Source organism: Anser anser (genome assembly GCF_964211835.1).
Source record: "Anser anser genome assembly, chromosome: 3".
Taxonomy (NCBI): Eukaryota; Metazoa; Chordata; class Aves; order Anseriformes; family Anatidae; genus Anser; species Anser anser.
In genome coordinates this window covers 85,092,044-85,119,638 of record NC_139722.1, presented here as the reverse complement: position 1 = coordinate 85,119,638, position 27,595 = coordinate 85,092,044, and the positions used below count along the sequence as shown (strand labels likewise).

General features: G+C 44.4%; 1 protein-coding gene across 5 annotated transcripts in view; it reads right to left on the bottom strand.

Moving 5' to 3' along the window:
• KIF26B (kinesin family member 26B) overlaps positions 1 to 27,595 on the bottom strand; it is a 293,769-nt gene that overhangs the window by 9,530 nt on the left and 256,644 nt on the right. For all 5 annotated transcript variants that reach the window (XM_083830351.1, XM_083830350.1, XM_083830352.1 and 2 more), the window contains 2 exons: positions 15,049 to 15,211; positions 10,497 to 13,932 (listed from right to left, as the gene is read on the bottom strand). In XM_083830351.1, the coding sequence (XP_083686477.1) occupies positions 10,497 to 13,932; positions 15,049 to 15,211 (3,599 nt within the window). The remainder of the gene's footprint in view (positions 1 to 10,496; positions 13,933 to 15,048; positions 15,212 to 27,595) is intronic.

Below are 27,595 nucleotides of genomic sequence, written 5' to 3'. Positions count from 1 at the left end.
CTCCAACATGAGGCTCTGGCTAATAGCTCGTATTCTTTGGTGAAGAGGCAGAGGAGTGGCAAGAGACACGCTAACATACACTCATCATGTTTTCCTAGTGAGAGCTCATGTCTGGATAGCCCATGGGTTATCACAACACAGCAAGGCTAACGGCTCTCAGTGCAGCCAGGCAATGCAAAGGGGCAGAGCCACCTGAGGTGGGCACAGCATCGCCTGCTGGGGACCTGGGGAAGCCACCACGTCCCATGAGGGACACAGGGGACACCACACAGGTCTCACTGCCCTGCTGTGGCTGTATGTCTGCGTGTGAGGCTGAGATGAGGCAGAAGGAGGGAAGTCTGTTTGTCTGAGCCTTGAACACTGCCTCAGGATGATTTATCTGAGGTTTAGAGTGCTTTGGGAGAAAGGAAATCTGCACATTTGTAGGGAGGTAAAACTGAAACTGCTTTATTCTCAATATGCACTGATTAATAGGCTGCTTATTAGGCCACGTACAGAAAACGAGGGTGTCTTTGACAGGAGACTCCTGGCACTGACCTCTCCATTTTGTCTCTGGTTTTTCTGGTTTCACATTAACTGGGATCAGGCAGGAGATACAGCCTAAGCAGAGTGTGTCACAAAGCAGCTGACAGCTCGCTCATCCATATCAACACACAGAGACAACAATTAAACTGCTCAGATGCACGCAGTTTTCCATTTACACAGAAAATACCTATCTGAAGTCACATATTTATTGCTAGCATGTGATGGGAGTTAGGAAGTCCTACATTTTGGCTGGGTAATAAATAAAATGCTCTGTAGGAACTGCAGCACACCACTCTCCCCCTTTACCTGCAGGAAGGCAGGGTATGTTTTTCACTTAGCTTGAAGTTAGAACTTAGGAACAAGCCCAGAACTCAGAACAAACCCTCCTGAGCCTAGCTTGAGCATGAATAACCACACTGTGAAATAGCCCTGAAAACCCACAGATTACAAGATCTGTTTTAGCAACAGATCAGTTGCTCTACGGGGAGCTATTGGTTAAGGTTCGGCAGGTTCAGCCCTGCCAATGATGAACCAGGTTAAAATTAAGCTAAAAGGAGCAACATAGCAGTGAAGGTGTGCAGTGTGAAAGCAGATCTGACTGAAGGGTGGCACTGAAGCTACTGCAGCAGATATAAGTCCAGAGGAGTCTTCATCTTTAAGGTGTTAGAAACAGACCAAGCTAGCTAGGTAGGTAAGGGTAACTTCAAGGATAAGACTCGCTGACCTCTGCAAAACTACCCAACTCCATATGGATATGTGCTCAAAAAAGCATGTGTTGACTGGGGCAGAAACCCTAGAGATCTGTTTTTGCTTAAATACTGTATAGTTTGCAGCGTTCCCTTTCTATTGCTTTCCAAGCACACATTCCAGCCTCAGCATCTTTTCTGTGGAAAAGGTAAAAGCACAAAGTACAAATGCAAAATCTCCATGAAAAGAAGCACGATGCGTATCTCTTCAAAGGAGGATGCAGCTGAATGGGATGTTAAACAACTGCTGCCCTAGAAATTTCAAGATGTTTCAAGCAGAAGTTGAAACTGTAATTTGATATATCATAATTCCAGAAGTTTATAGTGTGTGCTTAAAGGCAGGATGTAGAGCCAAAGCTATTCCCTACTGCACAAAATGCTGTGGGAGGTAAAACTGCCTTTGTGTGCAGAACCTGTTGTTCAGCATTTTGTTTTTTTCTCACTATACAGTCCATTCAAACTGAAAGCGATTACAAAAAACTAATCCTGGCTAAGTAGAGCAGTACCCCTAAGCTCACCGCATTCTTTCTGTGGCTTCATTTCCAAGAAATACTGTCCAGTAGTGATAGCATCAACCTCCAACGTAGCATCAAACTATCTGCTTACTGGCAAAGATTACTTGTCTTGTTCCCCCTGCTGCTCTTCACTGTCTGACAAGGGGGCTCCTGCTTTGTTTGAGTTGAAGATGCAATGCTGACTTCTCCTCTCTTCCCCATTTCCTACAGGATCTGCCCTGCTGGGCAATTATCCGTGACTGAAGCAATTCTTCGCCATTTCTTTGACCTCCTTCCTCCTAGTTTACTGTACAGTGCCTTTTCCTCAGTGCAGAGCACAGTCATTCACTCCTCCTTGGATTTTCATGCAGTATGTGCAGTGCTCCCCTCCCGATTCCTCAAGACGTTGCCAATGCCTTCCAGAGGAAAGCCCCTCTGATGGTGGGGAGAATTCATCAGAAGTATTTAGGGTGCCCAACTTGAGGTCGGTGCTCCAAACATCAAAAAATCCAGGCATTTATTGCCAGAAAATCTATACAACATTCACTCATCCTGGCAACTCAGATGGCATAGGAAGGACTATGCCACACCTAAAAACTGGAATAGGAAACACTGATGAGATTTGTCATTCAGAAGAAAAATCTTCCATGCCCACCTCACTGTAAAATAATGCAGACCATATTCTGTGGTGGCTTCTATGCATTGTGAATCAGTAAGAAGTACAAGGACACCTAAGGCTAGAAATAACTGCTTGCAGTACACAGGAATAAAGCCACCCTTGTTTATAATTTTCCATCCATACCTATACAAGACATGTTGCTTCTATACTGGTATGAGGAATATGCTGAGGTACAGCCTACACCTAATTTTTTTCTACCCCTCCCATTCATTTCTTAACCATGTTTCCCGAGATACTGTCTCACTTTATAAGGAGCCTTTCAGGGCAGTTTAGAGCTGGTGAATGAGCACTGCTGAAACCAGATGAGGAAGCAGCCCTCCTGCAGCGTGGCAGGCTGACAAGGAATCTGGGAGACGCTCCAGGGAAGATCCTCCAGCACATCACAGGGACTGCGTTTTCGGCACCCACGATCCCTAGCAAAAACCAACTGGAGTCTCTTCTAGATCTTCATCTCCCTTTGGTCCAGATTGTGGTTTAACATGGATTTGTCGGCATTGGGGCATTATTTAAGGAGCCGGTTACTGTTACTGCAGTACCGCACTAAATAGCTGCACTTGTGGCTTGGCCAGCAAAGGCAGAGATGGAGGAGGAAGGGGCTCTGCAGCCAGAGCGTTAGCTCCCGACGGGACAGTGGTAGAAGCATTCCTGTGAGCTAATTCTGTGGCAGTCCAAGGAGCAGGTTTTATTTATACCCAGCCTAATGTTGCACGACTCAGTCATGCATGTTACATGGAGCCTTCACTGTGCACAATAGCCTGCTGCCACTTCCTCTATTAAATCATTCCTATGTTCATGTGGCTGAAAGCTCAGTGCTGGCATGCAGTAGTCAAGCGTGTAAAAAATGATTACTCTGATCCCTTTCAACACAGATTTGCTGCATGAAATGGCCTGGCTTTGACCTGGGAAAATCAATGCTGTTGTTTTAATGAACAAAAAAAAATTGGAGCTGAAGCCCACACTGCCCCTCCTTCTGCTCCCCCCCCCCAGGGCTGTCCAGCCAGCAGTCACACTCACAAAGGGGTCACCTGCACGCAGACAGCGTCTTGGTGTATAATGCTAAACATCCTTTGTCATGCTAAAGGAATAATGCAGGATATCAATTAGCTACCATCAGTTGTAAGCAAGTTAAAGTAGAAATGCTGGAGATGCCCTACAGCTTTGTGATACAAAGGGCAATTTTCAGCTCCCCACAGTGCCTTAGGCAGTCTAAACATGAACTAAATTCCTTTTCACTTGGATTCAACGAGAAAAGCTCTGACTCTTTTTGTTCGTGTTTTGTTTCAGCATTATCATTTTGGCCACGTTTCAAAACGTGTTGCTTTGTAATATTGGTTGGAGATGGACTTTCATAATTTACAGCCTACAGATTCAGCCTCTGGCTTTTTCTGCTGCTTTTGTAGGCTGGGCTAAGTGCTTTCAGAGGGGCAACGTGTGTGAATATGGAGTTTTCAGGGCTTTCCAGGAAACCTGAAATCTCCATTTTTAAAACCATCCCAGCTGTGAAATTTGGAGTACAGAGGTAAGAGCAAAACAGGTACTCTAACTGCAGATAATTATTCTCATGTCTTTATAGTCTATCTTTTTATGCAAGTGTTTAAAATCATGTAGCAATTTGCTCTACTTTGGTGGTGAAACTTAGTACTGAGAAAGAGCCGTAAGGAGTCATGAAACTTTACTGCAAAAGCAATAAAATGCTGCAGCAAGAAACTTTAATTATCTATAGGCAGACAGGTTCCCTGTGCAAAGATGACTCAAGTGTGCACACACACACATATATACACACAGGCAAATCCTATCCTGGATTGGTAGGAGCAGGGTCCTGCAAATGCTGGGAAAGACAACTGCAGCCCTAGGCATAGGTTTAAATCAGGAAGCCAGCATTTGGAAACCTTGTCTTTTCCTCAGTCTTGTTCAGACTTGGCCTGACTACCAATAGCATCCCTTAATTTTTTGTTTTCCAATGCTCTATGATAGCCCACGTTCAGGAAGTCTGAAAGATCTTACAGTGGCCTTCCAGTACTTGAAAGAGGCCTACAGGAAAGCAGCCAGGGACTGTAGCGATAGGACAAGGAGTAATGGCTTTAAAGTAGAAGAGGGTAGGTTTAGATTAGATATAAAGAATAAATTCTTCACTCAGAGGGTGGTGAGGCCCTGGAACAGGTTGCCCAGAGAAGCTGTGGAGTCCCTGCCTCTGGAAATGTTCAAGGCCAGGCTGGATGGGGCTTTGGGCAGCCTGGTCTGGTGGGAGGTGTCCCTGCCCATGGCAGGGGGGTGGAACCAGGTGGTCTGTAAGGTCCCTTCCAACCCAAACCATTCTGCAATTCCTCCTGTGTCCCTGCTCTCCACCAGTGCATTGTGCTGGTTGCCACAGGCCAGCTGCTCTCCCCAGCCCAGCGGGGCCACAGTGTGCAGCACCATGCATTTCACCCTGCCAGCACCAGTAAAGCTCCAGGTTCAGGCTCAGAGCTCTGAAAAACCTCATCCAGAGGGAAGCAGAAGTCAGAGAAGACACTCCCTGTGGCAGAGGAGCCTCCCAGCTTGGCAGATCACTGCAGGCAATGATGCACGACAGCCCTTAGGCCTAACTGTACGTCATGTGGGCTGGGGGCTCCCTCAGGCACCCAAGCCCATTCCCAAAAGGAACAGGAAAGCAAACAGCCTCAGGAACATCTCTGCAATTTGCATGGGAAGCCCCGTCTTTTAACAAATTGTCTTAGAGCCCTTCTCATTTTGCTGTCCCAGGGGAGGTCTCCTCACAGACCTGGCAGTCCTGTATCATCTGTAGGAGAGAGGTAAAAGGCAGGCACAAGGCATTCATGCACATCACGTGGGAATGCAAATAGGGCCTGCCTTTGCTGGGTAAACCTTATTAGATCCTGGGCTCTTGCTTTGCTGCTAGCTGGGAGCTGAGGGGATCATGCACCTGGAAACAAGCAGTAAAGCTGGACGACTGAAATCACCCAGTCCTGTTTTGCATTGAGAGTTGTTTTAGAGTAAAGGCCACATACACCCTAACTAAACTGGGGAAAAGATACTAACAAGGCAGAAGAGCAACAAGCAGCCACATAACACTTCTGATCTAAGGACCCCGCTCTGCTACTTCTTCCACAAGGCCATGATCTAGTTTTGTGAGCTGGTAAGCAGGGAACACGGACAGTGCACGAGCTGCCCAAGGTGACAGAGGGAACCAGCAGCACCCCTGAGAACACAACGCAGATGGTGCAAGTCCTGATCTGCCACCCTGCCTGCCTCCCTCTCGTCCCTGTTGTGTTGCCAGGACACAAATATGGCTTGGTTAACATGGAGGTAAGCCTGAATGCATTTCCTGATGACACAAAGGAGTCTGTACTATAAAAGCACCCTTGTCATTGCCTTTCTGTGGACCAGCACTGGGCCAGTTCACTTGAAACTTCTGAGGTATTAAAAAATAATATATAATTGGTGCTGGAGATGACTATGCCCTAACACTTCAGTGCCCTGCTTGAAACAGTATTGCCTCCCTGAGAGAGAGGAGGATGGAGTGAGAGCCAGGAAAATGGTTGAGATGCCAATTGTTTCCTGCAAGGAAAAGGCTAACGGAGTGAGAGAAGAAAATCGGAGCAAACACAGCTGCACAGATGCTTGTGGGTGGGTGGAGAGGGAGGGAGGGGGTGCTACAAAAAGAAAATAGCAGATAAAACCCTCCTCTCCACTGCTCAGTTAAGGGCAGGGGAGGATGTGTGGCCAAGTCAGTTGGGGGTCAAGGTCAGAAGTCAACGGTGCCTGCAATTTAATCCTGGATCTGGCTCTCACTTAGCTGTAAGCATTGGGTAAGTCAGTAAAGCTCTCTACACCTGTAAAACGGGGTCTGGAGTAATATTTGCACCACAAGGTGGATTAAGGGGCAGCTACACAAAGCTTTGAAATGTACAGCTGTCTATCAGGGCCAAATAGCTGTTTCTGCGATAAGCAGTCACTCTGGGGTAATGTATGCTGATGTGGAGTTATAGGACCAATGTTAATTGCTGGAAAGATGGAAGTGTTTATTAAACTGATAGGTTACTACAGGGGGGAGGCTTATATGGTTCATGATGTAAACATGCGTTTTTCAATAGGTATCGGAATGTAACATGCAATTTATTTATTTATTTTGTTCACACAGTATTGGGCTGTCTGTGAACTGTACACATACCTGTGTAGAGCCTAAAATTTAACCTAAGGCTAAAACTGAAGGATATCAACTAGCTTTATCTTTCCAAAGCTGTCAATGTAGGTCTGATGCTTCATGTATGACAACCAGTGCAGAAGCACCTACACATACAAATAATGCACTTAAGAGCACTGAAAGACGAGATCTTAATCTCAAGGAAAAAATGATGTCTTTCCAATGTGTCAGAACTTCAAAAGTAATTGTGAGATCTGACAGCGTTGCTGGTGATTCTCCTAAAGACTCTTTATAGCTCCTCTTAAAGGGGCCTTGGGCTGATTCATGTTGATCGTGTCTGACAGCTAGCATTTCTGCTAATAATAATCATAAATAAAGTGGACAAGGTTGCCTGACCCGAAATGAGCATATCTACAGTGCCATATCCATTACAGCACAGTGGATCTGTGACTGCAAATCAGGAAAGGTCCAATGCTCTTGACACTATGTATTAAAATAATATCCGTCTTCTAAGAGCTCAGAACCTTTGTATGCTATCTTTTTCATTAAAAAGTGTTCCTTAAGAGAGATCATTCAGGTGAGAACAGACCTATAGACAGGAAATATTACAGAGGATGAAAGACTGCAGACCTCTGCATATTTTTTTGTTTATTATGCAATAAAAATATGTTTGTGAACAACTACATTCTCCCTTATATCTCAGGTCCTCCTTCATGTTCTCCTGCATTGAAGTCATAATCCTGGTTTTATGCCATCATAAATCTGCTGACATGTGAAAAATTATACTATTATCAAACACATCAAAACAGAATTATTACTTCCCTGCTGCAGGACCAAATGCAAACAGGAGCTGGGTTATAAGAAAGTGAAACCTTATTAATTTCTGGATGGTGGTTTGCTGCTAAAGATATGGAAGGCAGGAAAGATTTTTTTTTTTAATTGCTTTAAAATATTGGTTGCAGTTGCATACAAACACAAATACAACTTATTCTAAACAATACAGGAATTACTAGCAGATACAGGGAATCATTCTCAAAAGTAAAGTATCAAAAATAACACTAATTCGCATGATCTCTCCATGTCAGGTGACAGACTGAGTTAAGAGAGAAGCTTTGCAAAGTACTTTGAGGGATGTCAACATGCCACGCCATGCTGAGCCTACCCGGCAGGTGTCTTGCAGGGATGTTGGCCGTGCCCCGAACACCCTTCACTCCAGACCTTCCAATCTAGCAAAGGTAGGCACCCACACCATTGCTGACTAGGGAGACAGGAACAAAACTAAAAAGAAATTAGACTAAAGACATGAATTTGTCATCCAGAGAGAGAGCTGTATTTGGAGAAGAAGGTCATATTTCACTCAGCAGTAAAGAAAGAGTAGCAAAGCTGCCTCTCCATGTTCCCTGGTAAGGAAAGCTTCCTGCTCGTCCCATCACTCACTGTCTTTGCATATCTGTACTGCATGACAAACCACCATTACAGCTCTGACAGGTAGGATAAAAGTTGGATAGATTCGAGAGATAGGGATGGACTCTGGTGTCTACTAAGGTTGAATCTGCACTGCAGTTTTCTCTCTGCTCCCTCACCTGCACAGCTACCTGTTTTCACAGAAATTGTTAAAGTTCTGCATCTATTCCTGGGTCAAATGTTGTTGACATTGTCCAGCTGTGTCAGAAGTAACTGGAAGGTATTACAGGCTGTCACAAGAGAGGAGGATTGTCTAAGCTTTATTTCTAAGCTAAACAAAGGAATGGTGACCTTTACAGAGCCACTTGTCTACTGCAGATGGACATCTCTCAAGGATGGTGACTGCGTGCCTGTCATTGTATCATTGTCAAGGCAATTAGAAATCAAGAGGCTAAGCTTTTGCTACAGAATTAAAAAAAAAAAAAAAAGGCAAATGTCCTGTGGAAAAACTCCATATCATATGGGCAACTTCTCTATAACATACAATCTAGTTAGCATTACAATCTCAGAAATCACAGACTCACAGAATGGTTTGGGTTGGCAGGCACCTTAAAGATTACCTAGTTCCATCCCCCTGCCATGGGCAGGGACACCTCCCACCAGACCAAGTTGCCCAAAGCCCCATCCAGCCTGGCCTTGAGCATTTCCATGGATGGGGCATCCACAGCTTCTCTGGGCAACCCGTTCCAGGGCCTCACCACCCTCTGAGTGAACAATTTCTTCTTTATGCCTAATCTAAACCCACCCTCTTTTAATTTAAAGCCATTACGCCTCGTCCTATCACTATACTCCCTGAAAGAGTCCCTCCCCAGCTTTCCTGTATGCCCTCAATGCAATCTGTGTAGTCAGCTTTGGATTCCTTTTCCACAACATACAAAATCATCCTTCTTTTTCTTGCACATTACCATTAAAAATTACATATTTGAAAGGAGCCATTAGAGGACCAGCTCCTCAGAAAGAGGAAAATCAATTCATTGCCACATATGCTGAAAGGATAGAAGAGAGTCTTTCTCATAGGATGCAAAGTTAGCATCAGAAAGATTATTTCATCACTTGGCCCTTGCTTGCACAATGAACAGCTATCACTTTCAGATGTATTTTCTGAACAGGTAAAATCAGCCATGCACTTATGGATATGGTTTTAATAGTGGTATCTATTGTGTTCACATCTGTGCTGCACATGTTCTTCCTGCTACTGCAGTCAAAAGCACAAGGAAAGAGAGGGTAATGCATCACTCAGTTCATTCACTCTAAATGAATCCCAGAGGCAAGTAACCCAGCAAGTGGAAAGGCTGGTGAATTAGGAACTATATGAGAATAACACGTTTTGCACAGCCAGAACTACTGCAGGGTAGGTAGCCACTGATATTTCAAATACTTGTACATACCCGTTCCAATGTCAACATGCATATTTAGAAAAAGAAACTAGGCATGACTCACACTTCAGACTGGGAAAGCAGCACCCAGGAAAAAGGTGAGGTGTCCAGCTGATGGATGTTCCTCATCCCCTCCCTGCAAACCTCTGAAACTCTAATGTTCTGGTGAGAAGATGTACCAGCTGCATGGCACAGACTTCTGGCATGGCCCAGGAGGCTCTTGCTATCTGATTAAAAAGCGCTGATGCAGCATGAAAGCTACTGGGGATTACGGCTGAACAAAGGCGAAGTCTTTCTGATCCGCTCTGTGATGACTAAAAAGCTGTCAGATCTGCAAGTACTTCAGTGAAGTAATTCCCATATTTATAATGTTATTAATAAAATTTATTATTTATTAATTAAAAAATACTTGGAAGTGAAGGGCTCACAACTAAAAAGTTAGAAAACAAAAGACTCAGAGGCAGGATATGATCTTGCAAGGGGCATGGGCACAGCTTTGTTCCGCCTTCTAATATGGGTGGGAAGAAGGAACTCAGTTTCAGCTGCAGGGCATCTTGAACCCTTTGGGCATCCAGAGGACACGAAGAGCTAAAGTGAGCTCACAACAGATACTGCTCTTGAGCAAGACTCTGGTCTTGTGCTGCTGAAACACACGCATACCGAGAGGTTAGTCTGTGCCCAAAGTGCTTAAGAACAATTACATTTGACTGCCTCGCAAAGGCATCTTTTTGGAATCAAATCAGAAGAATATTTGTACAAATAAATATTTGAATGCGATGGCCACTGGCAACATGGAACAGCTTTAGGGATACGTGTTCTGTTAATGTGAAATAAACCTAAGTGAATAGGGTGAGGGGGAGACTCCGCTGCATAGGCAATGCAAACATACAGAGTTGTGCACATTGCAAAATGAAGAAGCTGAGAGCCCAGGACACTTAACCTGGCATGGCTTCTCTGCTACTAGATACAGCTGGCACTGAACTAGCTCATCTTCAGGGTTGGCCTCCCCACCGTGAACTAGCTTTCTGCTTTTCTCTGTGTCCCTCTTTCACATCACCGCAAACTTACCCGCATTTGAGCGTTTCTTTGGATTTTTGAGACTTCGGCACCTGCCGCTGGCAGAGCTGCTGTTCTCGCTCATGGAGTCTTGAGCAGAAGAGGCGCTCCCCGTCGCCTCGCTGTCCCTCATCATGCTCTCGTAGCCGCTGCTGCCCCCGCTGTGGTAGAACAGGGCGGTCTTCCCCATGGCAGGGGGCAGCTCCCCGCTCAGGACACTGCTGTTATCGCTCCCGTGACCACTGCTACAGCGGTGAGGTTTCCGGGGAGGGGTGATCTTGCTGTAAGGGGATGGCAGCATGTGAACGGCCGGCTTCTCCTCTCCGTGAAGGCCCCCGCGCTCCTCTGCCTCTGAGTTTCCCCGCAGCTGCAAACCTCTGGAGCCGGCGCTGCCTTGGAGCAGCTCTGAAATCCGCCCGTTGACAGCCCGAAGCGGCAATTTGGAAGCGAGGCTGGAGCCTCGGTTTCTGCTGAGGGACTGTGTTGACCAGGACATATTCTTCCCACTTGGAGGCAAACTGGAGCTCTGCCCGACGGACTGAGGCAGAGACTTGGTCGAAAAGCTGAGTGTTTTGGTGGCAGAGGCAGACAGGCTTCGGGCCTTGGGACTCGCCAACAGGAGCTTGCTGACAGCAGAGATCTTCGACTGTCCAGCTTTTGGGGAGGCCCCTGCAGACTGCGAGAGCCCCGAGTTGGTTGGTGAGGACATGACACTGCGGCTGACACTCCTTCCAGCCCTCGGCATGGTGGTGTCTTTGCCAGGGTTCATTTTGGAGCTCACAGAGGACAGGCTTTCTGCTCTTTCCAGTGAGAGACACTCATAGTGGCTTCCTGTGGACCTTCCAAGGGAGTTGGTCCTGCTGGCGAGCTGCTCCAGCTTGGCACTGAACAGCTTGCTGCTGCTGTTGTTGCTGCTGCTGTCAATGCCAGGGCCCTTGGGTTTGGCATTCAGCTCCTCAGGGAAGCTGGCCAGGAAGGGCCCGGGCTGGCTGGAGGGACTGCTGGTGGTGCTGCTGGCAGCGCTGTGCTGGGGGCTGGCTCTGTTCTTCTGATCCAAGCTTGACTTTCTCACTGGCGGCAGAGGAGGGGTCCCTTTGGGGCGAGTGAGGACACAGTGTTTGGGAGAGGCCATTTTTTTGTCTAGGCTAGCCTTAGAAAGCTGGGGGTGGGCAGGAGAGCTGGCTCCGCTGCTGTCAGTGGCAGTAGGAAGGAGGTGACTGTCAGGTTCCTCCAGCTTGCCTGATTTTGGGAGCCCTCGAGGGAGGCTGCGGCTCTTCAAGCCATCAATGGAATGAACGGGGCTTTGGATTGCAGAGCCTGATGCTGCCATCTCACACCCATCCACGATCCTCTTCAGACTGTCAGATCCTGGGGAGATAGAGGCGTCCCCACCACTGCTGCTGCTAAACCTGTCTGCTGAGGACTGCTTTGTGCTGTGCTCAGGCTTGGCTGGAACTGTGGCTGTGTCAGGCCTTGGCCCATCGCTGCTCCCAGAGCTGTCCTTTTTAACATCTTCTTCTCTCTTCAGCCAAGGATCTTCAAATTTGATATCCTTCTTAGCACTGGATTCTTTCTCCTCATGGGAATGGGCAGCTTTTGGGTCTGCAGTTACTGCTGATACAGCGTCATCAGTGTCTTGTGCTTTGAAGGGATTAACGGCAATACATGGATAAACAGTAATGTTTGTCTTCATTGGGATGTAGCCCTCACAGCTACTGAGGCTTGCAGTGTTTTTAATTGTGACAGTAGTTTTCCCTAGAGCTGATATTTTACAGCCTTTGATGGGTGGCACTTTGCCGAAAGCTTCCTCCCCCATTTCTGACAGTATGAGCATGTTGTCAGTCACTGGCTTCTGTTTGTCACCTACACAGATCATGCTGGCACTTTGTATGGTGCTTGCAAACTCAGAAACAGGGGGTTCTGCCATTGCTTCTCCATGCCCATAGCATGCCTGGGCAATGAAACTGTGGCATGACTGTTCACCATCACTCCCTGTGCTCATTTCACTCAACCATGAGCTGATAGATGAGCGCCTGCTGCCATCATCCTGGGATTTGTCATCCAGGCCCAACTTTGGAAGTGGCAGGAACTGTGTGATGCTGACTTCAGACACAGGAGCTGCACTGGAGTAACATTCGAGATCTTCGGATATGCTGCTGATGATACTGACTGGCCTAGACCCAGAGGCCAAAGCCTGCACAGAGCAGTCGCTGTTAAAACTGATGATGCTGGTTGGGCGCCCGTTGTCCAGGACCCCACTAATGGTTAGCTCTTCTACAAGGGTGAACACCAGCTCGTCCTCTCCATTCAGTTCCAATGGCTGCTGCACAGTCACCATGGTGGTGCTCAGTATCTCCTTCTTGGATTCAGGAGAAATGCTTTGTTGCTGATCTTCATCAAGAATGGTGTCTTCGAAATCCCCACTGCTGGAAGACACCGACTTCTTCATGATCTGAGGGCTCATTCCTACAGGTGGGGTCCGGATTTCTGGCTGTAATGAAGATTCACTAGATGTCATCCCAGTATCCCTACTCAGAGGAGCTGGTGGGGGAGTGGTGCTGGGCAGGACTCCTTTCTGTGTATAGACCTTGCACCTCTGGGAAGGAGAAGTTGGTGGTTTGTACTCAGATGTTTTGGAGAGGCTTGCAATGCCAAGCCGAGGCGAACCCATTGGCCTAGGTTTGCCTTCCACAAATCCACAGGTGTTGAGACCTTCTCTGCTGCTCTGCAAGCTGGTGCTGTGTGCTAACTGGCAAGAGTTAAGCTCTTTACTAGAGCTGCCTGTTACACTCCTGGGAGAAGAAGGAGTTGAAACATTAGTAAGAGCTCCAGAAGGAATGGGGGAGTGATTTCTTTTAGTTTTGCTGGGTGTTGCATTTATATTTTCCTTGGCTTCTCTATCAGGATGCTGACATTCTGGCTTTGTATCTTCCTTATCTGATTCTGGTAAGTGGCTAAGCTCTGCCAGTTGGCTTGAGACAGAGCACTTAGACATCTGGTCTGAGCTAAATTGAGCAGGCATCTCTTCAAAGGGAAATTTGTCGGTCTCTTCACTGCCATCTATGCAATCCAGCCTCTCCTGGAGCTCTGCAAAGGTGTTGCACTTCAGGCAATCTCTTTCAGATGTGCTGGGCCCTGATTCACTACCTTCCTCCAGCCTTCCCTCATTTTTGGTCTTTTGCAGTGCAGGAACTATGGGAACAAAGTCAGGGGGACCCTCGTTATCTGTCAGTTCCTTATCAGAAAGGGCAGTGCCATTGGGGCCGACATAAATCACTGTGTCACAGGACTGCTCGCTGCTGGACGAATAATCAGGATCACTTGACAAATGCAAAATAGGGAAGTCTGGGTCAACGGTGTTTCTGGAATGGAAAGGTCTCAGCTGGGTTGGCCGCCGCATCCTGCCCTCCTCACAAGAGCTCTCTCCTCCAGAAGAACTCGATGTGTACTGCAACATCAGAGAGACAGTGACCATGACATTTAAGTATTGCAAACAGCTCCTTGCACAAAGCACACGCACAAAAATGTCACAGTCGCATCTAAACAGGGAAATCTCTAATGCACAGAGCTCTGAAGCCTTTTATATTCAGTCTTACAGCAAACACATGGCAGTGTTCAACAGAGAACCCAATGCCCCAGCTCCAAATGTCCCATTCTAAGAGTCATGAGATTTCAAAAATAAAAAGGACTGAATAAATTAATCAAGATCCCTTTTCTAATTTAGTCCAACCAAAGAAATCAGATATTTGCCAAAGGCTTTCCTGATTTTGTGTGTCTGAAGAGGAACAAGAAAACTCATCACACAAATAAGGCACAGAAAATAAAGACAATCCCTTTTGGTCATACTACCAGTGTGTGGAATTGTATAATGTGTGCACAGAGTCTCTGAAGGCACACTGCTGTGATGGTGTGTGGACTGATTTCCTTCTCTTGTCTCTCTTCAAAGTTTTTGTCAATCCATAGGCAGTCAATTTAAATCAGACATTCACTGGTTGTACCCAATTCCCAATGCAAGCTATACAGAAGGAACCAGGCCTCCATAAACACAGAATTGGATACGGCTCACCATCTCTTTACTTCTTGGAAAATCAACCACCAATATTTAGAAGCAGTCAGAATAAAAGGAGCATTGGTACTGGCAATGGAAACATTGCTTTGCATTTATTTTGTTCCTGCTCTCTGTGAGAAGCACAGAGAATCTAATTCTTCATTAATCCCAATTTTCTTTACAGTAGTTTCATTCCTTATTATTTCATTAGTACTAAGAATATAATTGAAAATTTATGCTCTCAGCTGTATCACTAAGTAAGGACAGCTTACAAACCTGTTATAACAGGTATGTCTGAAGTCATTCCTCTATCTGAAGCTGAAGCATTTACCCCCCCCCAGACTCTACTATGTGCTCTGAGCCACTCGCCTAGGACAGTACATACAACCAACCATTCCAACACTTTGGAATTGATTGCTGATGTTGTATATGCTGCTCTACCCAATTAAGGAGCCTTTAAAGTCCTCCTTGCTCCCCCCTCCAGCATTACAAGAAGGAAGTTATACATTGCCTTACCTTAGTTTTCTTTTTCTTCATCCTGAGGACTCTTGATGCAATCTGGATAGTGGACAGCGTCTCAGCGTAGTTCCCCGCAGCAGCTGAAATGTGAGCTATCATTGTGGTGCGGCAGTTCATATTCCCCAGGGACTCTCGAAGCAACATGGTGAGCTTGCTGTCTCTGCAAAATAAAATGAATTAAGGCTGCATTAGCGATCGAGGTTTCACTTTGACCATCGTGATGTGACTTGGGTCTCAGCAAGATTTTTTCCCCTCCTTTTAATGGAATCCTAATTAGTTCTGTTCCTCAGGTTTGCTTGTGTCTGCAGCTGAGCACACTGAAAGACCCTGGACTACGAGTTAAACTTCTTTTGTCTTCCCAGTTCCTCCTCTATGTCTTCTTCTGGTCTCACTCCTTCAGCACTGTCATTTTTGTGAATACAGAGCTGCAGACCAGCACTGGAGACTGTTAAGGAGCCTCTGCAGCAGACCGCTGCCCTCTTCCATTGTGCAGTGTACAAGCAAACTCTGGCCTAGCTCTGGAGGACAAGAATGTAGACTATTAGATTTGAGGACCCAAAGTTTTTCTTGCCTGCCAGGGCACTGCATGATTCAATAATACTAGTAGTTAAATCACTGCAATTAATTTTGGACGATACTGGTGAAATACAAAACAATCAAGCCTTAAGACTTCTCACAATTGTTCTTTCATATTAGATCTTTTCTTCCGCTAAGACGGGAATCAAATTTTCTGTTCTTGCCATTTACTCTATTGTTCAGAACAGGATAGCTCTTGAAATGCTGATGCCTTATTGAGGAGCTATGACTGGACTAAGAATGGGAATTGTCAAGCATGACAATTTTAACAGCATAAAGATGCATATATAACGTTTCCGTGGTGTTCATCCAATCCTGTAGTCAAAAACATACAAAATATTTTTAAGGGAGCTTTAGCTACAAGATGCACAGGTCAACTAGCTGACTAGTTGGAAAATAGTATCATTTTGAAGTGAGCATCTCCTACACTAAAGGTTGTGGATAATCGTTACATATGGCTCAAAGTAAAGACAACAGCCTAATATTTACCTACTGTTCAATGAATTGCTTTCACTGTTGTAATAATAGCAATACTGTCAGTGGTTATGGATCAGATTTTTGGGGCTCACTGTTCAATATCTGCTAATACCTATGGTGCATGCGTGCCCTTAGTCATCCACATAACATTCCCAGCTGATAGGAATTCTGCATAAAGCTGCAATTTGTGGGAAATAAACCTATTTCTACTGGATAGGACTGACAGACAATCATCAAAATTCTTGAACCTCTATTTTGATTGGGAAAACAATAGCATTTTGGATGCATATTTCAATGCATCTAGCAATAAGGTTGGGGAGCTCCTAAATTGTGCTTCTCCTGAGTTTTCTAGTACTCGTGATTTCAGCTAGGCTAGCAATACTGGATGGAAAATATTTTCTGTTTCAGAATTTCTGCTTCCTTCTGCTCCAGACTCATTGAAAACAGTCTGGCAGCTTTGAGAAACAAACAAACATCCATAAAGACTACACTGAGATGGCCTCACTCATTTCACTTGTGACCTAAGGCTGCTTTGAATCCACAGATCCAGAGTTAATAGGCTGCTGTACCCCAGGTTAGTGGCCCTCCTTTCCATCAAGGAATAATTAAGATGTCAAATTTTGTACATCAGTTATTGCCACTCCAATGCAGAGTTAAACAGAAATTATTAACATCTGCACAGAAATCAATAACAAGCCTTTCATTTGCTAGTGCTTCTATCATAGCAAAACATGAGACGACAGGGGAAAGGGCAAAAGAATGCATTCTGAACATGTCGGTCTCCTGGGAATACATAACCCATGCAGCCAGCATCAGCACGCTGCGGCATGGCTCTCCTAGAGCTATATGCATTATGAATATAAAATAATCTGTGCCATCTGCCTTGTATTGAAATGCACACTTGCAAGAAGAATGAGAGAGGAAATTCTTATTCTATAATTCAAATTCTATGACGTATACCAGAAAGAAACTAAAGGGCAGATTTTCTTAGGATTGAAGCAGGAAAATTAGCAGCAAAAAAGCCCAACCAGTACTGATTTCTAATTTCAGAGTTTCCACATTCAGTACTGCCTGTATCTTGACTATCAGCTTTGGACACAGAAAAAAATAGTCTCCTGTCACTATTGTATATTGAAAAATAAAGAGGAAGAAATTTGCTAACCTCATATTTTGTCAATCTGGACATTGTCGTGAATCATTTCACCTGTTCATGATTCACTGATCTCCTACAATAGCACCTACCAACTTCTAAAAGAAAGAATGAAAAACAAAGGGAACATAATAACACAAACATGTGGCTTAGCAACTATTAATTTTCAACTCACCCTATCCTCAGCAAGTAAAATTATTGACAAAATACTTTGTGCATCTCACTGAAATTCACCTATCATACAGTGTGAGATGAGAAGTAGATGGTTTGCTCTTCTGAGTGCTGACATGGTATTTCTGCTTGAAAAAGGAAAGGCTTTGAATTGTTTCATTAGGTGATTCACAAGCTGTTATTTGCAAAAGCAAAATTTCCTGTGAAGCCTCCAGTTTTACAAAAAGAAGGTCTGGACTGAAAGAGTTTTGAGAAGGAAGAACTTCGTTGCTCTTCTGCCTGTGCAAAACAAAGACATAAGAAATTCTGAAGAAAGCTCACAGAAGGGCTGCTGCTCCTGGGTGCGTGTTGCTCATTAAATTAAGCAAAGGCTGGTTTGCAGAATGTTACAGATTTCTCACAGCAGCATTGTGAACTGTTTTCTATTTCTTGTCTTCTGAGACCACCATACAAACTGGAATCAGTGTGAATTAGTTCTTTCACTGGCTCAGCAAGAAGGAAAAAGCATACGTATTTCTGTTCCTCTTAAACACATCTATCTTCCTTCCTCATGATTAATTATACCCAGATTCAAACAAAATCGAATCATACATTAGAAGAATGAAGTACTCAAGATAATGACAAGTTTGCTCGGACATGGCCTAAATCACACTTGACTATGTGCAATAAGTACAAGTCCATAATTTCATAACTGGATACTAATTTTCCACTAGACCCCTACCTGAATCACTGCACAGGATAAACACTGCTCACTGAACAAGAAGTTATCCAGTCTTTCGTTTAATCCCTGCCTTTTAATGTGCGGACTTGTGCCTTATCTACTGTTAGGACTACACAAACTCAGCTGTGCATCCAGAATGACTTATTTCTTCAAAGGCTTTTTTTCTCTTTCCTGTGGAGCTCATCAATGAAGCATATCTGATGAATGCCTCTGAGGTGAGGTATATAATCCCCTGTTAATACCTGCAGCATTGAAGACTTCACTAAGCATAGGTGTTTGGTGTGAAGCACTGATCTTTCAGAGTACTGAGCATCATACTGTCTTTCATATTCAAAGTACAGCTTCCTTTGACTTCTGATGCAAAGAAAATGGTGCAGCTGTTTCTCAGCCTGGGTACCAACAAACCAGGAGCATGCAGGAACAGCCTACCTACAAACAGTAGTAATGCTTCGGCAGAACCAGTTCTGAAGGTGGTACCAGCTCCCTTCAGAATACCTCCCTGTCCTTGCACAGCTCCAATTTCTATACACCTTCCAACTTCTGTCACGGGCCAAGGCAGGAATTTATTGACAATGACCACATCACAGTACAGTCCCGATTCATCTCCAAAGACAGTCCTTCATTTGCCTTGAAAAAGATGATAATTTTATGGAGAAAATAAAGTCCTGCAGAGAAAACAATATATATAGCCCATGGGGCCATAGTAAGTTTGCCAATATAACCTTATTACTGGCATTTTCTGCCCCTGTAGTAATTGACTTCACAATCTGCATATTCTTCTTATATATTTTATGTCATTTCAGCTGGATTTATATTTACACTTCAGTGAGGTATCAGCAGGCCTGAAACCTTCCCATGTATTAAAAAGCCTCAACTGCTGAACAAGCTGACCAGCTGGCAGCAGCATCCAGCTGCCACTTTTTGTATGGACAAGTAATAGGGAAGGAGGAGGTGACTCACGATTTACCTTGCGGTTTTGTTAGTATTTGCTGCTGGTGAGGAACAGTGAGAATCAGGAGCACTGCAATCCTTTCCTGTACGCTACAGGAGAGTTTTGCTCTCATGTGCTCACACCCTCTTTGCCATGCTCTTCTCTCATCAGACACTTCTGTTCCCTTCTATCAGTGTTTACCCTGGGCTTTCCTCATCCACCCTTCTTCTTCATTCTCATTCCTACACCATAATCCTCACCCCCCTGCTCCCTCCTGAAGTGGCCCAACACTACTCCATTTCATGCTGCTGTGCTCTAACCACCTAAACCAGACTTCGCCAGTCTCCAGCATCATTTCTAGCACCTCTCCCAGTACTGATCTCCTCTTTCCTTACCTCTTGCTCCTATTAATGTCCTCCACTGTCACTGTACAACCACCAAAACCCCTCTCCCCACTTGAGTCCCCTCAGCTGCTCACTGATACCCATCAAAGGCACCCCATAACCCCCACATAACTTGGCATGGCTCATTGCACCACGCTACATAGGTGAGGGGGCATAGCACGGACAGAGCCTTCCTGTATTTTCCCGCATCTGTCAGATCTTTCAGCTTTATGAGAATTCGTGCTAGTAATGTGTTCAAAATGTGTTTTGCAGAAAAGAGGCAAATGATAATTGCTTTTGTTTAGGGCTGCAAAATAGAATTCATGAATGGAAAATGAAGCAGTAAGAATAAATATTATGCTCAGTAAATTTGCAGGAATTTTCATTGCCCAGCATCTCATTCTTTGTATAGAAAGGCAAGGACAGAGCTTTTCCACAAATGGAGGGAATGCTGGAGAGGAAGATCCAGCTAAAGTCCTGGAATCATGATTTTTCTGTGGAATTATTAAATAAATCCTATTAGACTCTTTGCTCCCCCCCACACACCTTAATGAAAATACTTTCCTTGTCTTCCCCTTCCACTCACCCCACTACTATAAGGATTTTGGCTATTCAGTGACAAAAACAGCACCATCAGGAATAGAAATAATAACACTCTACAAGGATTAAAATACAGTATTATAAATAAGCTTTAGGACGTGTATGGGTGTGTGTTTGTGCTCTCTATTAATCATACACCTTGGTGTATTCCTAGGCACTTGGCCAAAAGAAAAATGTTGTCAAGTCCCTCAAGGTGTTATTGTTACAGGATAAGACGATGTATGCCCTCAGGTGTCTTGTAATCTAATTATTTACAGGGGTATGTCAAAGGAAAAATCTCTGGAACTATGGCAGCTATTTTTGATCACAAAGTCTTAACTCTGCTCCCTTGTGCTAATGCACAGCTTTATTCATAGTAATAAATGCTTGCATAATGAGAGAATCATATAAATACTCCATTTGGTTTTGGCTCCTATTGCATGGAAATAATTTCTACAGAGGACAGTTCATAACTTAAAAGGCACAAAGCCAACATTGGATGTTACAGGTAGGTAGCAACTGAGTTCATGAAGAACCAGTGTAGCTTGCTTAGCTATGTCTTTCCCTTCTGTTAATAATTTTTACAGAAGGAGCAAGGAAATGGGAGCAATGTGTGTAGGCACAAGCAAAGTGAGGCCAAGTGGCTGGTAAAGCCACTCGGTGATTCAGCCATGTAAGCCTGGCTGTGTAAGCAGAACAAAGCAAGGTAGTTGAAGAAATATGGGTAACATGTTGGACCTTTAACCTGGGGAATCCTTCACCTGATAAAATGAGGCACTGGGGAAATTGCAAACTTGTTCCAGATGGAGGCTAACTAGCCTTAAAGGGAAAACTAAGCGAAGTGAAAATCTACACTACAGTTAGTTATCTTGTATGAAGTACACCAGCACAAAACAGAAAGCTGTCCTCACTGCACAGGGGAGTGGGGAGCCAGCTGAAAGGAGCATAGTGGGGAGATACTGTGGTCAGATTCATGTGCTGGGAACATCAGAATCAGGTATGAAAGGATGTGACACTGCAGAAGTCAAGGGCAGGAAAAAGGAGTTGCTGTAGTCAAGTATCGGATGGCAGGGGCTTATACTTGAATTCTAATATTAAAAAATATGTATGAAATGTAGGTTTTCCTCCCATAATTCTTGTCTTGTAGCAGCCTAACTGTGCAAATTTCATACTGCGGAACGATCCTTGTGCATGTGACAACACGTAAGCACGTGACAGATGCACAAAATGGCATTTTTTTCTCTCTTTTCACCGAAGACAGAAATTAATAATAGGACAACCCAAATAGCTCCAGCTACACTGACTCCTTGAAACTGACTGTCCCTCTGACCATAAAAAAGGATGGTTTAAGATGGTGTAACTTTGCATAGAAATAGCTCCCAAAGATGGTGAAACTTTAATAGTCAACAAAATAGCCAAAAAGAAGCCTGATATCCAGAAATGACATAGAAATTCCCCAGACTGGAGCAATTCACGCTTATCCACAGTAGATCTACCTCGCAATAAACCAGTTTTCATGGTTTCTGACACTGCCAGCCAGGGTCTGAGCTGCACACCTCTATACCAGTCCTGGGGAAGCCCATGCTCATCACCTCATGCTCCCTTGTGCCGCCAGCAGAGCTGAACCAGCACGGGCTCCATCCTCCAGCTCCTAGCACAGAGCCAAACTCCACTCACAAGGAACCATTAAAAACACACAGACAAAGCACAACGCGAATCAAAAGAAAAGGATCCTGGTTGGCCTAGCTGTCATTACAGTGCCAGCTCCAAATAAATTCTCGGCTGAAAAACAGAAGCTCAATTAATCCAGGGAGCTAATTAGGCTCTGCAACTGTATGTTGGAGTTAAAGCCAGATTCCCCCAAACCAGCAATGCCACAGGAAAACCTGAGCAGTAAATAGACTGTGATTTACAGGAGAAAAAAAAATCCCACAGTTAAAACCAATAATGACACAGATTTTAAATAATGTAAAGACTTTGCATGCAGCCAGGCTCTGTCGTAACCTCTAACAATGTACACTCACAAAGGGAAGGAAAAAGCCTCCCCTCCTCGGCCCCCCCATCCTTTCTTGCTTGGCTCCCTATCTGGAAGCATCACAGGGGCTCCGCTTATCACTGAAGAGATTTGGTTGCTTTGAATGAGAGGACAACATTTGTACCCACTTCTGAACAGCCCCTGGAGTAGCTGAGGAGACTGCCTGCCTCTGCTGGGCTGCCTGTGTCCTGGGAACAAACCAGGTGGAGAGCCAACACCATTGCTACAGGGCAGTGATGGGGGAAATCATATAGCAAAACCGAAACACAAGGACACGTTCCCTGGCAATCTGTTGACGACACGTTCTGGAAGCCACCTTCACAGCAGCCCCTCTGGTGGCTGATTCGGGTGGGTGACGGCCTGAGCACAGCGAGGAGATGCCTACAGCAAGGGCAGTGGCCACCTCAGCTTTCACCTCAGCGCAAGCAGCAAGCCCCTGCCCACCAGGCCGGCATGACCCTTGTGTTGTGCGCTCCCCAGACAGCTGGGTGACCATTTCGGCTGCCTGCCTGGTGAATACAGCGTGGTCATTTGGAAGGGGGACAGAAATGGCGCTCGCTGCTGTGCACAGCGGCACCCGCTAGCCCGGGAAGCAAGCAACAGCACTTTGCCCTTTGCTTTCAAGGAGTGTTATGATTCATATCTACCGAGAGTGGAATACCAGGGTTATTTCCTCACACAGAAAATTAACTTCAAATGTTTGTAATTGATCCATGAATATTCATGATCTTTTGGGAGGATTTCATAATTACTTCATTCTGGTTAGACTCATTTGATCTGCAGTAGAGACAGCAGCAGTTTACACTCCTTCATCAAGACGCCAACAATTTGGCTGTGTGACCTTCCCAGTTTCCTGTGCTGGAGAGCAGCTCTAGTTATCCTAATTGCAATCCCAAATGGAGTGGTACCTGAAAATAAATTGACTGCTGTTCAGTTTTAGAAACCGCTCCACTTGGAAGTGCTGGTAGCGTAAACACATGACATCTCCAGGAAACTGGAAGGTCACTCAGCAAAGTCATTTGCATTTTGATAAGTAAGATTTTATATGCCAGCCCCCTGCAGCCTTCAACCCACAGCATTATCATAGAGGAAGAAGAACACACACTCCTGCACAGAAAAAAAAAAAATAAGAAGGAAAAAAATGGAGAAAAAAAACAACAGACTTCATCTGCCATTAATATTATGAAAATTATACGGCTCATCATGCTACTCACTAGACCTATTCCAGATGAAAGTTAGGTTTAGAAGTTTATTCTGCCCATGCATCTGTGCACAAGTTTGCCTTATCGCTTCCAGCAATAAACTTTCTGCCTGTTGGCTAACTTAAAGAAACTTTGAGAAAACAATTTAAAAGCCTCAAAGTCTCCACAAGTATTGTGAGAACTGATGGCTGGGTGGATGGATGAAATCTTATTTGTGCTCCCACAGCAAAGTGGCTGAGAGTCCTTAAACTCTACCCTTGAACACACAAGGGGAAGGTACACAGGTAAGAGAAATTGCCAACCACATGGCAACTTTCAGCCAGTATTTATACCTTTTTGGATGCCAAAATTAAGAGACAAATTGTTAGAAACATGATTTTCTTGATGCTGATCCTCTCAGAACTGCTCATTTAGATTAACAGACCAAAAAATATCCACTCATATGAAAGTGGATCTTGGCTATCAACTGTCAAAACACAAAGTAGAACAGTAAAAATATTAAATTAACAACATCAGAGCAAAATATACAGTCAAATACCTCAAGAATTAGTGCCATCCTTGGTAGTCAATTTATTAGCTCTTTAAAGTTCCTCTTCACATACAACTCCAAACTCTCCTTCACAGAGAAGCATAAAACTGTTAAAAGCTGCTAAAAGAAGCAATACGTCTTCATTGGCAGGGAAGATGGACTCTGCTACAGCTGATTGATGTGCTAATTTAGGATTGGAATAAAGCAGGTGAAGCAATTTCCAAAACTGGGGGATTTTTATGTGTCATTCCCCATTTGTCAGTTGGGGATCCACATGCCTGAGTTGCTCAGGTGCAAACCATCTAGGAATTCAGGACTGATATTTTGGAATTCTGTACTGACATGTACAGGTATTACATGCAGATCCTAGACACTTGGAAAATCCCACTGAAGTCAGCAGATATCATGCGAGTCCATCATCTTCCAAAAATCTGGTTAAGTAACTAAGTCTGGACTTAGTTGTCTAACTACACTGCTTCTCCTTTACATCTATATTCTTCCAAAAAGCAAAATGGACTAGAAAGCTGGTTTCACTTCACAGATTCCATTTTGCCTTTTTTCAAGTCAAAATAAGTTTTTTTTTAACACCTGCAATGATGTTTGAAGAACCAGATGAATGGCAGCGTTCTCTGGCTCGCAAGTCCTTTGCCTCTATATTTGCACTGCCAACAACCAATAGGGATGAGTTGAGCTTGTTAGGAACTGGAGAGAGACCAAAAACTCATTTCACATAAAAATTAATGGCCATCAGACAGCAACAACTTTTGTGTACAGATGGGCTGAGCTACCCTCACAATGGGCTGATTGAGAGATGTGATGAAACAGACTGAACGACAACAGTGATGATGCTATCTTGCACTGTAATTAAAGATCACAGATGAAAAAAATCTTTATCTGTGACTGGCTTGGTGATATCTGAAAAAATGCCTCTAAACTAAGACTTTTATGAGCTGAAAACCATGGCAGTGTGGTCCGAACCCAGCTGTCACTGAAGTCAACAGAAAGGCTTCAGCAGGATTTGAGTTGGGCTTTTACAGATTCTGTGATTGGATGCATGAGATGATGAATTGAATAATCCCTTCTTGAAGTCAAATACATGGCAATGAAGTTAAACCATGGAACCACAGGCAGTTTTATGATGTGTTTAAAAGTTTTTGGCAGCACAGGGCCAAATCTAGCAGCTGCTGCAGGGCAGTGGGAATTTTCTCATCTATAAACACAGGCACAAGAAAACTAAATGTTTGGTTCTTTTACCCCCCTCACACTTCATCATACTTTATTCATAGAGGATGCAAGATAAAACCTGAGGGACCCCAGTCTCCATGCAAATATTTCTTATTGTAAGTAAAAGTGGCCAAATCAATATATAATGATTTTAAATGTATATGTATTTGTCATGTAAACCATTTGGAGATTGGCCGTATCAAATACATTTATCTTCATCTATGCAGCAATTTAAAATATTAATGATGCACATGCATTTTTCATATTATCTGAAGTTTTGCTCCCCCTTTAAATGGATTCTTTATTTTAGTGGGATTTATTTTGCCCACTATAATGCCATTAATTAGACAAGCTCCTCAATAGACTCTCATATCTCCAGCACTTCAGTGATCTCTTAATAGCCTGTGACAGCAAAGAAAAGGAACTCTTTGAAACTTGCTGTTTTGTAACCTTACATAGCTTGCGGTTTTACCTGAGGTAACCAGAGCATGTTTTAGAATTCAATAGGCATCTATTACACCCAGAAAATCAACTGTAAATTTGAGTATTTCCATGCTAATAGCTGCCTCTCCACAAGATTGGCAGTCAGAACAGACTTGTGAGTGCCAGAAAGCAAAATACAACTACTAATGTTTGTATGTATTTAGCTTTAAATGATAAAAAGATATCTATTAAAGAGTCAGCTGTTCAAAATCCCAGAAGCATTAAAATAAAATTTCGAACACAAGCTGAGCCAGTCTTTCACAAAAAGCCCCTTTCAACCTTCAACCATCTTCAGAAAGCCTCAAACTGGACTCATTTACAATGTGCCTGGAAGGGCCCTGTTCTGTTTACAGAGCTGCTGCTGAAGCTCAGTAATTCTTGCAGCTGAAAATAGTTGAGGCTGCAGGAATATTTTGGCAAAGTTCTTGTCCTAGCTTTATACTCTCTACTCTCTCTGCTGTTGAATTTAGTTAGACAGGATACTAGAGGGACATTTGGCCTGAAGCAGTATGGCCACTATTATGTTCTTAACTTTGTATTACTGTGGTTTACAGCAAGGCTCTGCAGCCTCCCTCCTGCATCCCCTCCGCATGCCCACTGCACTCTCCTGAGGATGGGGAAATGCGTTCCTCAGAATCCCGTCAGTCCCTGGGTGCTGGGTCTGCAGGCACAAGAGAGGCCCAGAGGAAAGACTGTCATTGTGTTAAGGACAGCATACGGCCAATGACCACAGAGAAGGAGGGAAAAGGAACACGTTGATTGTTCTGTGTTCCTGTGAGACTGTCATCAAAAAGGGGGTGATGCTTGGGGTGGGAAGAAAACGAATTATCACCTCCTGCTCCTGCCCAGTAGAGAGAATCATATCATCTTCCATAAGCATTTACAAGACCCATCATTGAAAACATTCGGGCTTCCTAGCACTGCCCACAACCACTGCCATTGCAGAGTAGCATGCTAGAAGCCATCAAATCTCCTGTTTATTCACGTTCGAGCACAACCCTTTGGTTTCCATTGCTCTCACTCCCCAGTAATGGGAATACTCCTGCTGCATTAACAGGCAACACATTGCTGCTCACCCTCTCTCTCTGTTGCCTCACCCTATTTGGGTATGAAAGCAAATTAATTTAGTCTTCTCTCACAACAATCGCAGAATGGTTTGGGTTGGAAGGGACCTTAAAGATCACCTGGATCCAGCCCCCGCCATGGGCAGGGACACCTCCCACCAGACCAGGTTGCCCAAAGCCCCATCCAGCGTGGCCTTGAGCACCTCCAGGGATGGGGCATCCACAGCTTCTCTGGGCAGCCTGTGCCAGGGCCTCACCACCCACCGAGTGAAGGGTTTCTTCCTTATATCTAATCTAAACCCACCCTCTTTTAGTTTAAAGCCATTACTCTTCGTCCTATCACTACACACCCTGACAATCCTGGTCCCCTCACCAGCCTTTCTTGTACTTGTTTCAGACTGAATTCATTCTTCATCCATGTAGGTGACCAGAACTTTAACCAGGAGAGGAATTGCTAGTCCTAATATTTATGCATAGGGGCATTAATATTTTTCTATTGCCATTCCTTATGTGTCTGCAGACTTCATTACCTTCTCAGTGTTGCATTGCCTGTGGACACCCGTGGTCATTAACCGACATGCCTAAATCAGCACAGACACCCCCACTCCTCTGTCTAGCTGATGAGCTCCCAAATTTCAGTAGAAATTGTTAGCAGTCTGTCAGCAAGCCCTTGCACAGGCCATTAATGCCATTTCTATTACTCTAGCCCTCAAGGTCCTGCAGCTGCTCCCAGCTGATGTTCTTCCTTTGTACAGACGATGGCTCTTTGCTTTGTGCAACCAGCCACTGTGATTAGCATGCTCCTGCTTTGTGTGTCAAGGCTGCTGATAATAACATGAAATAAAATCTCTCCCAAAACTGATCCTTGAGGAACTTCCCTGGTGGCCTTTCCTCTACTCTGATAGCTCCCACTTCAATGCAAGCAACTGCTGCCTCATCAGTCTTCACTATCAGATGCATCTTACAGCTTCCTGTCTTCTTCAGCTTAACAAATAATTCCTCATGGGGCTCCAATTCAG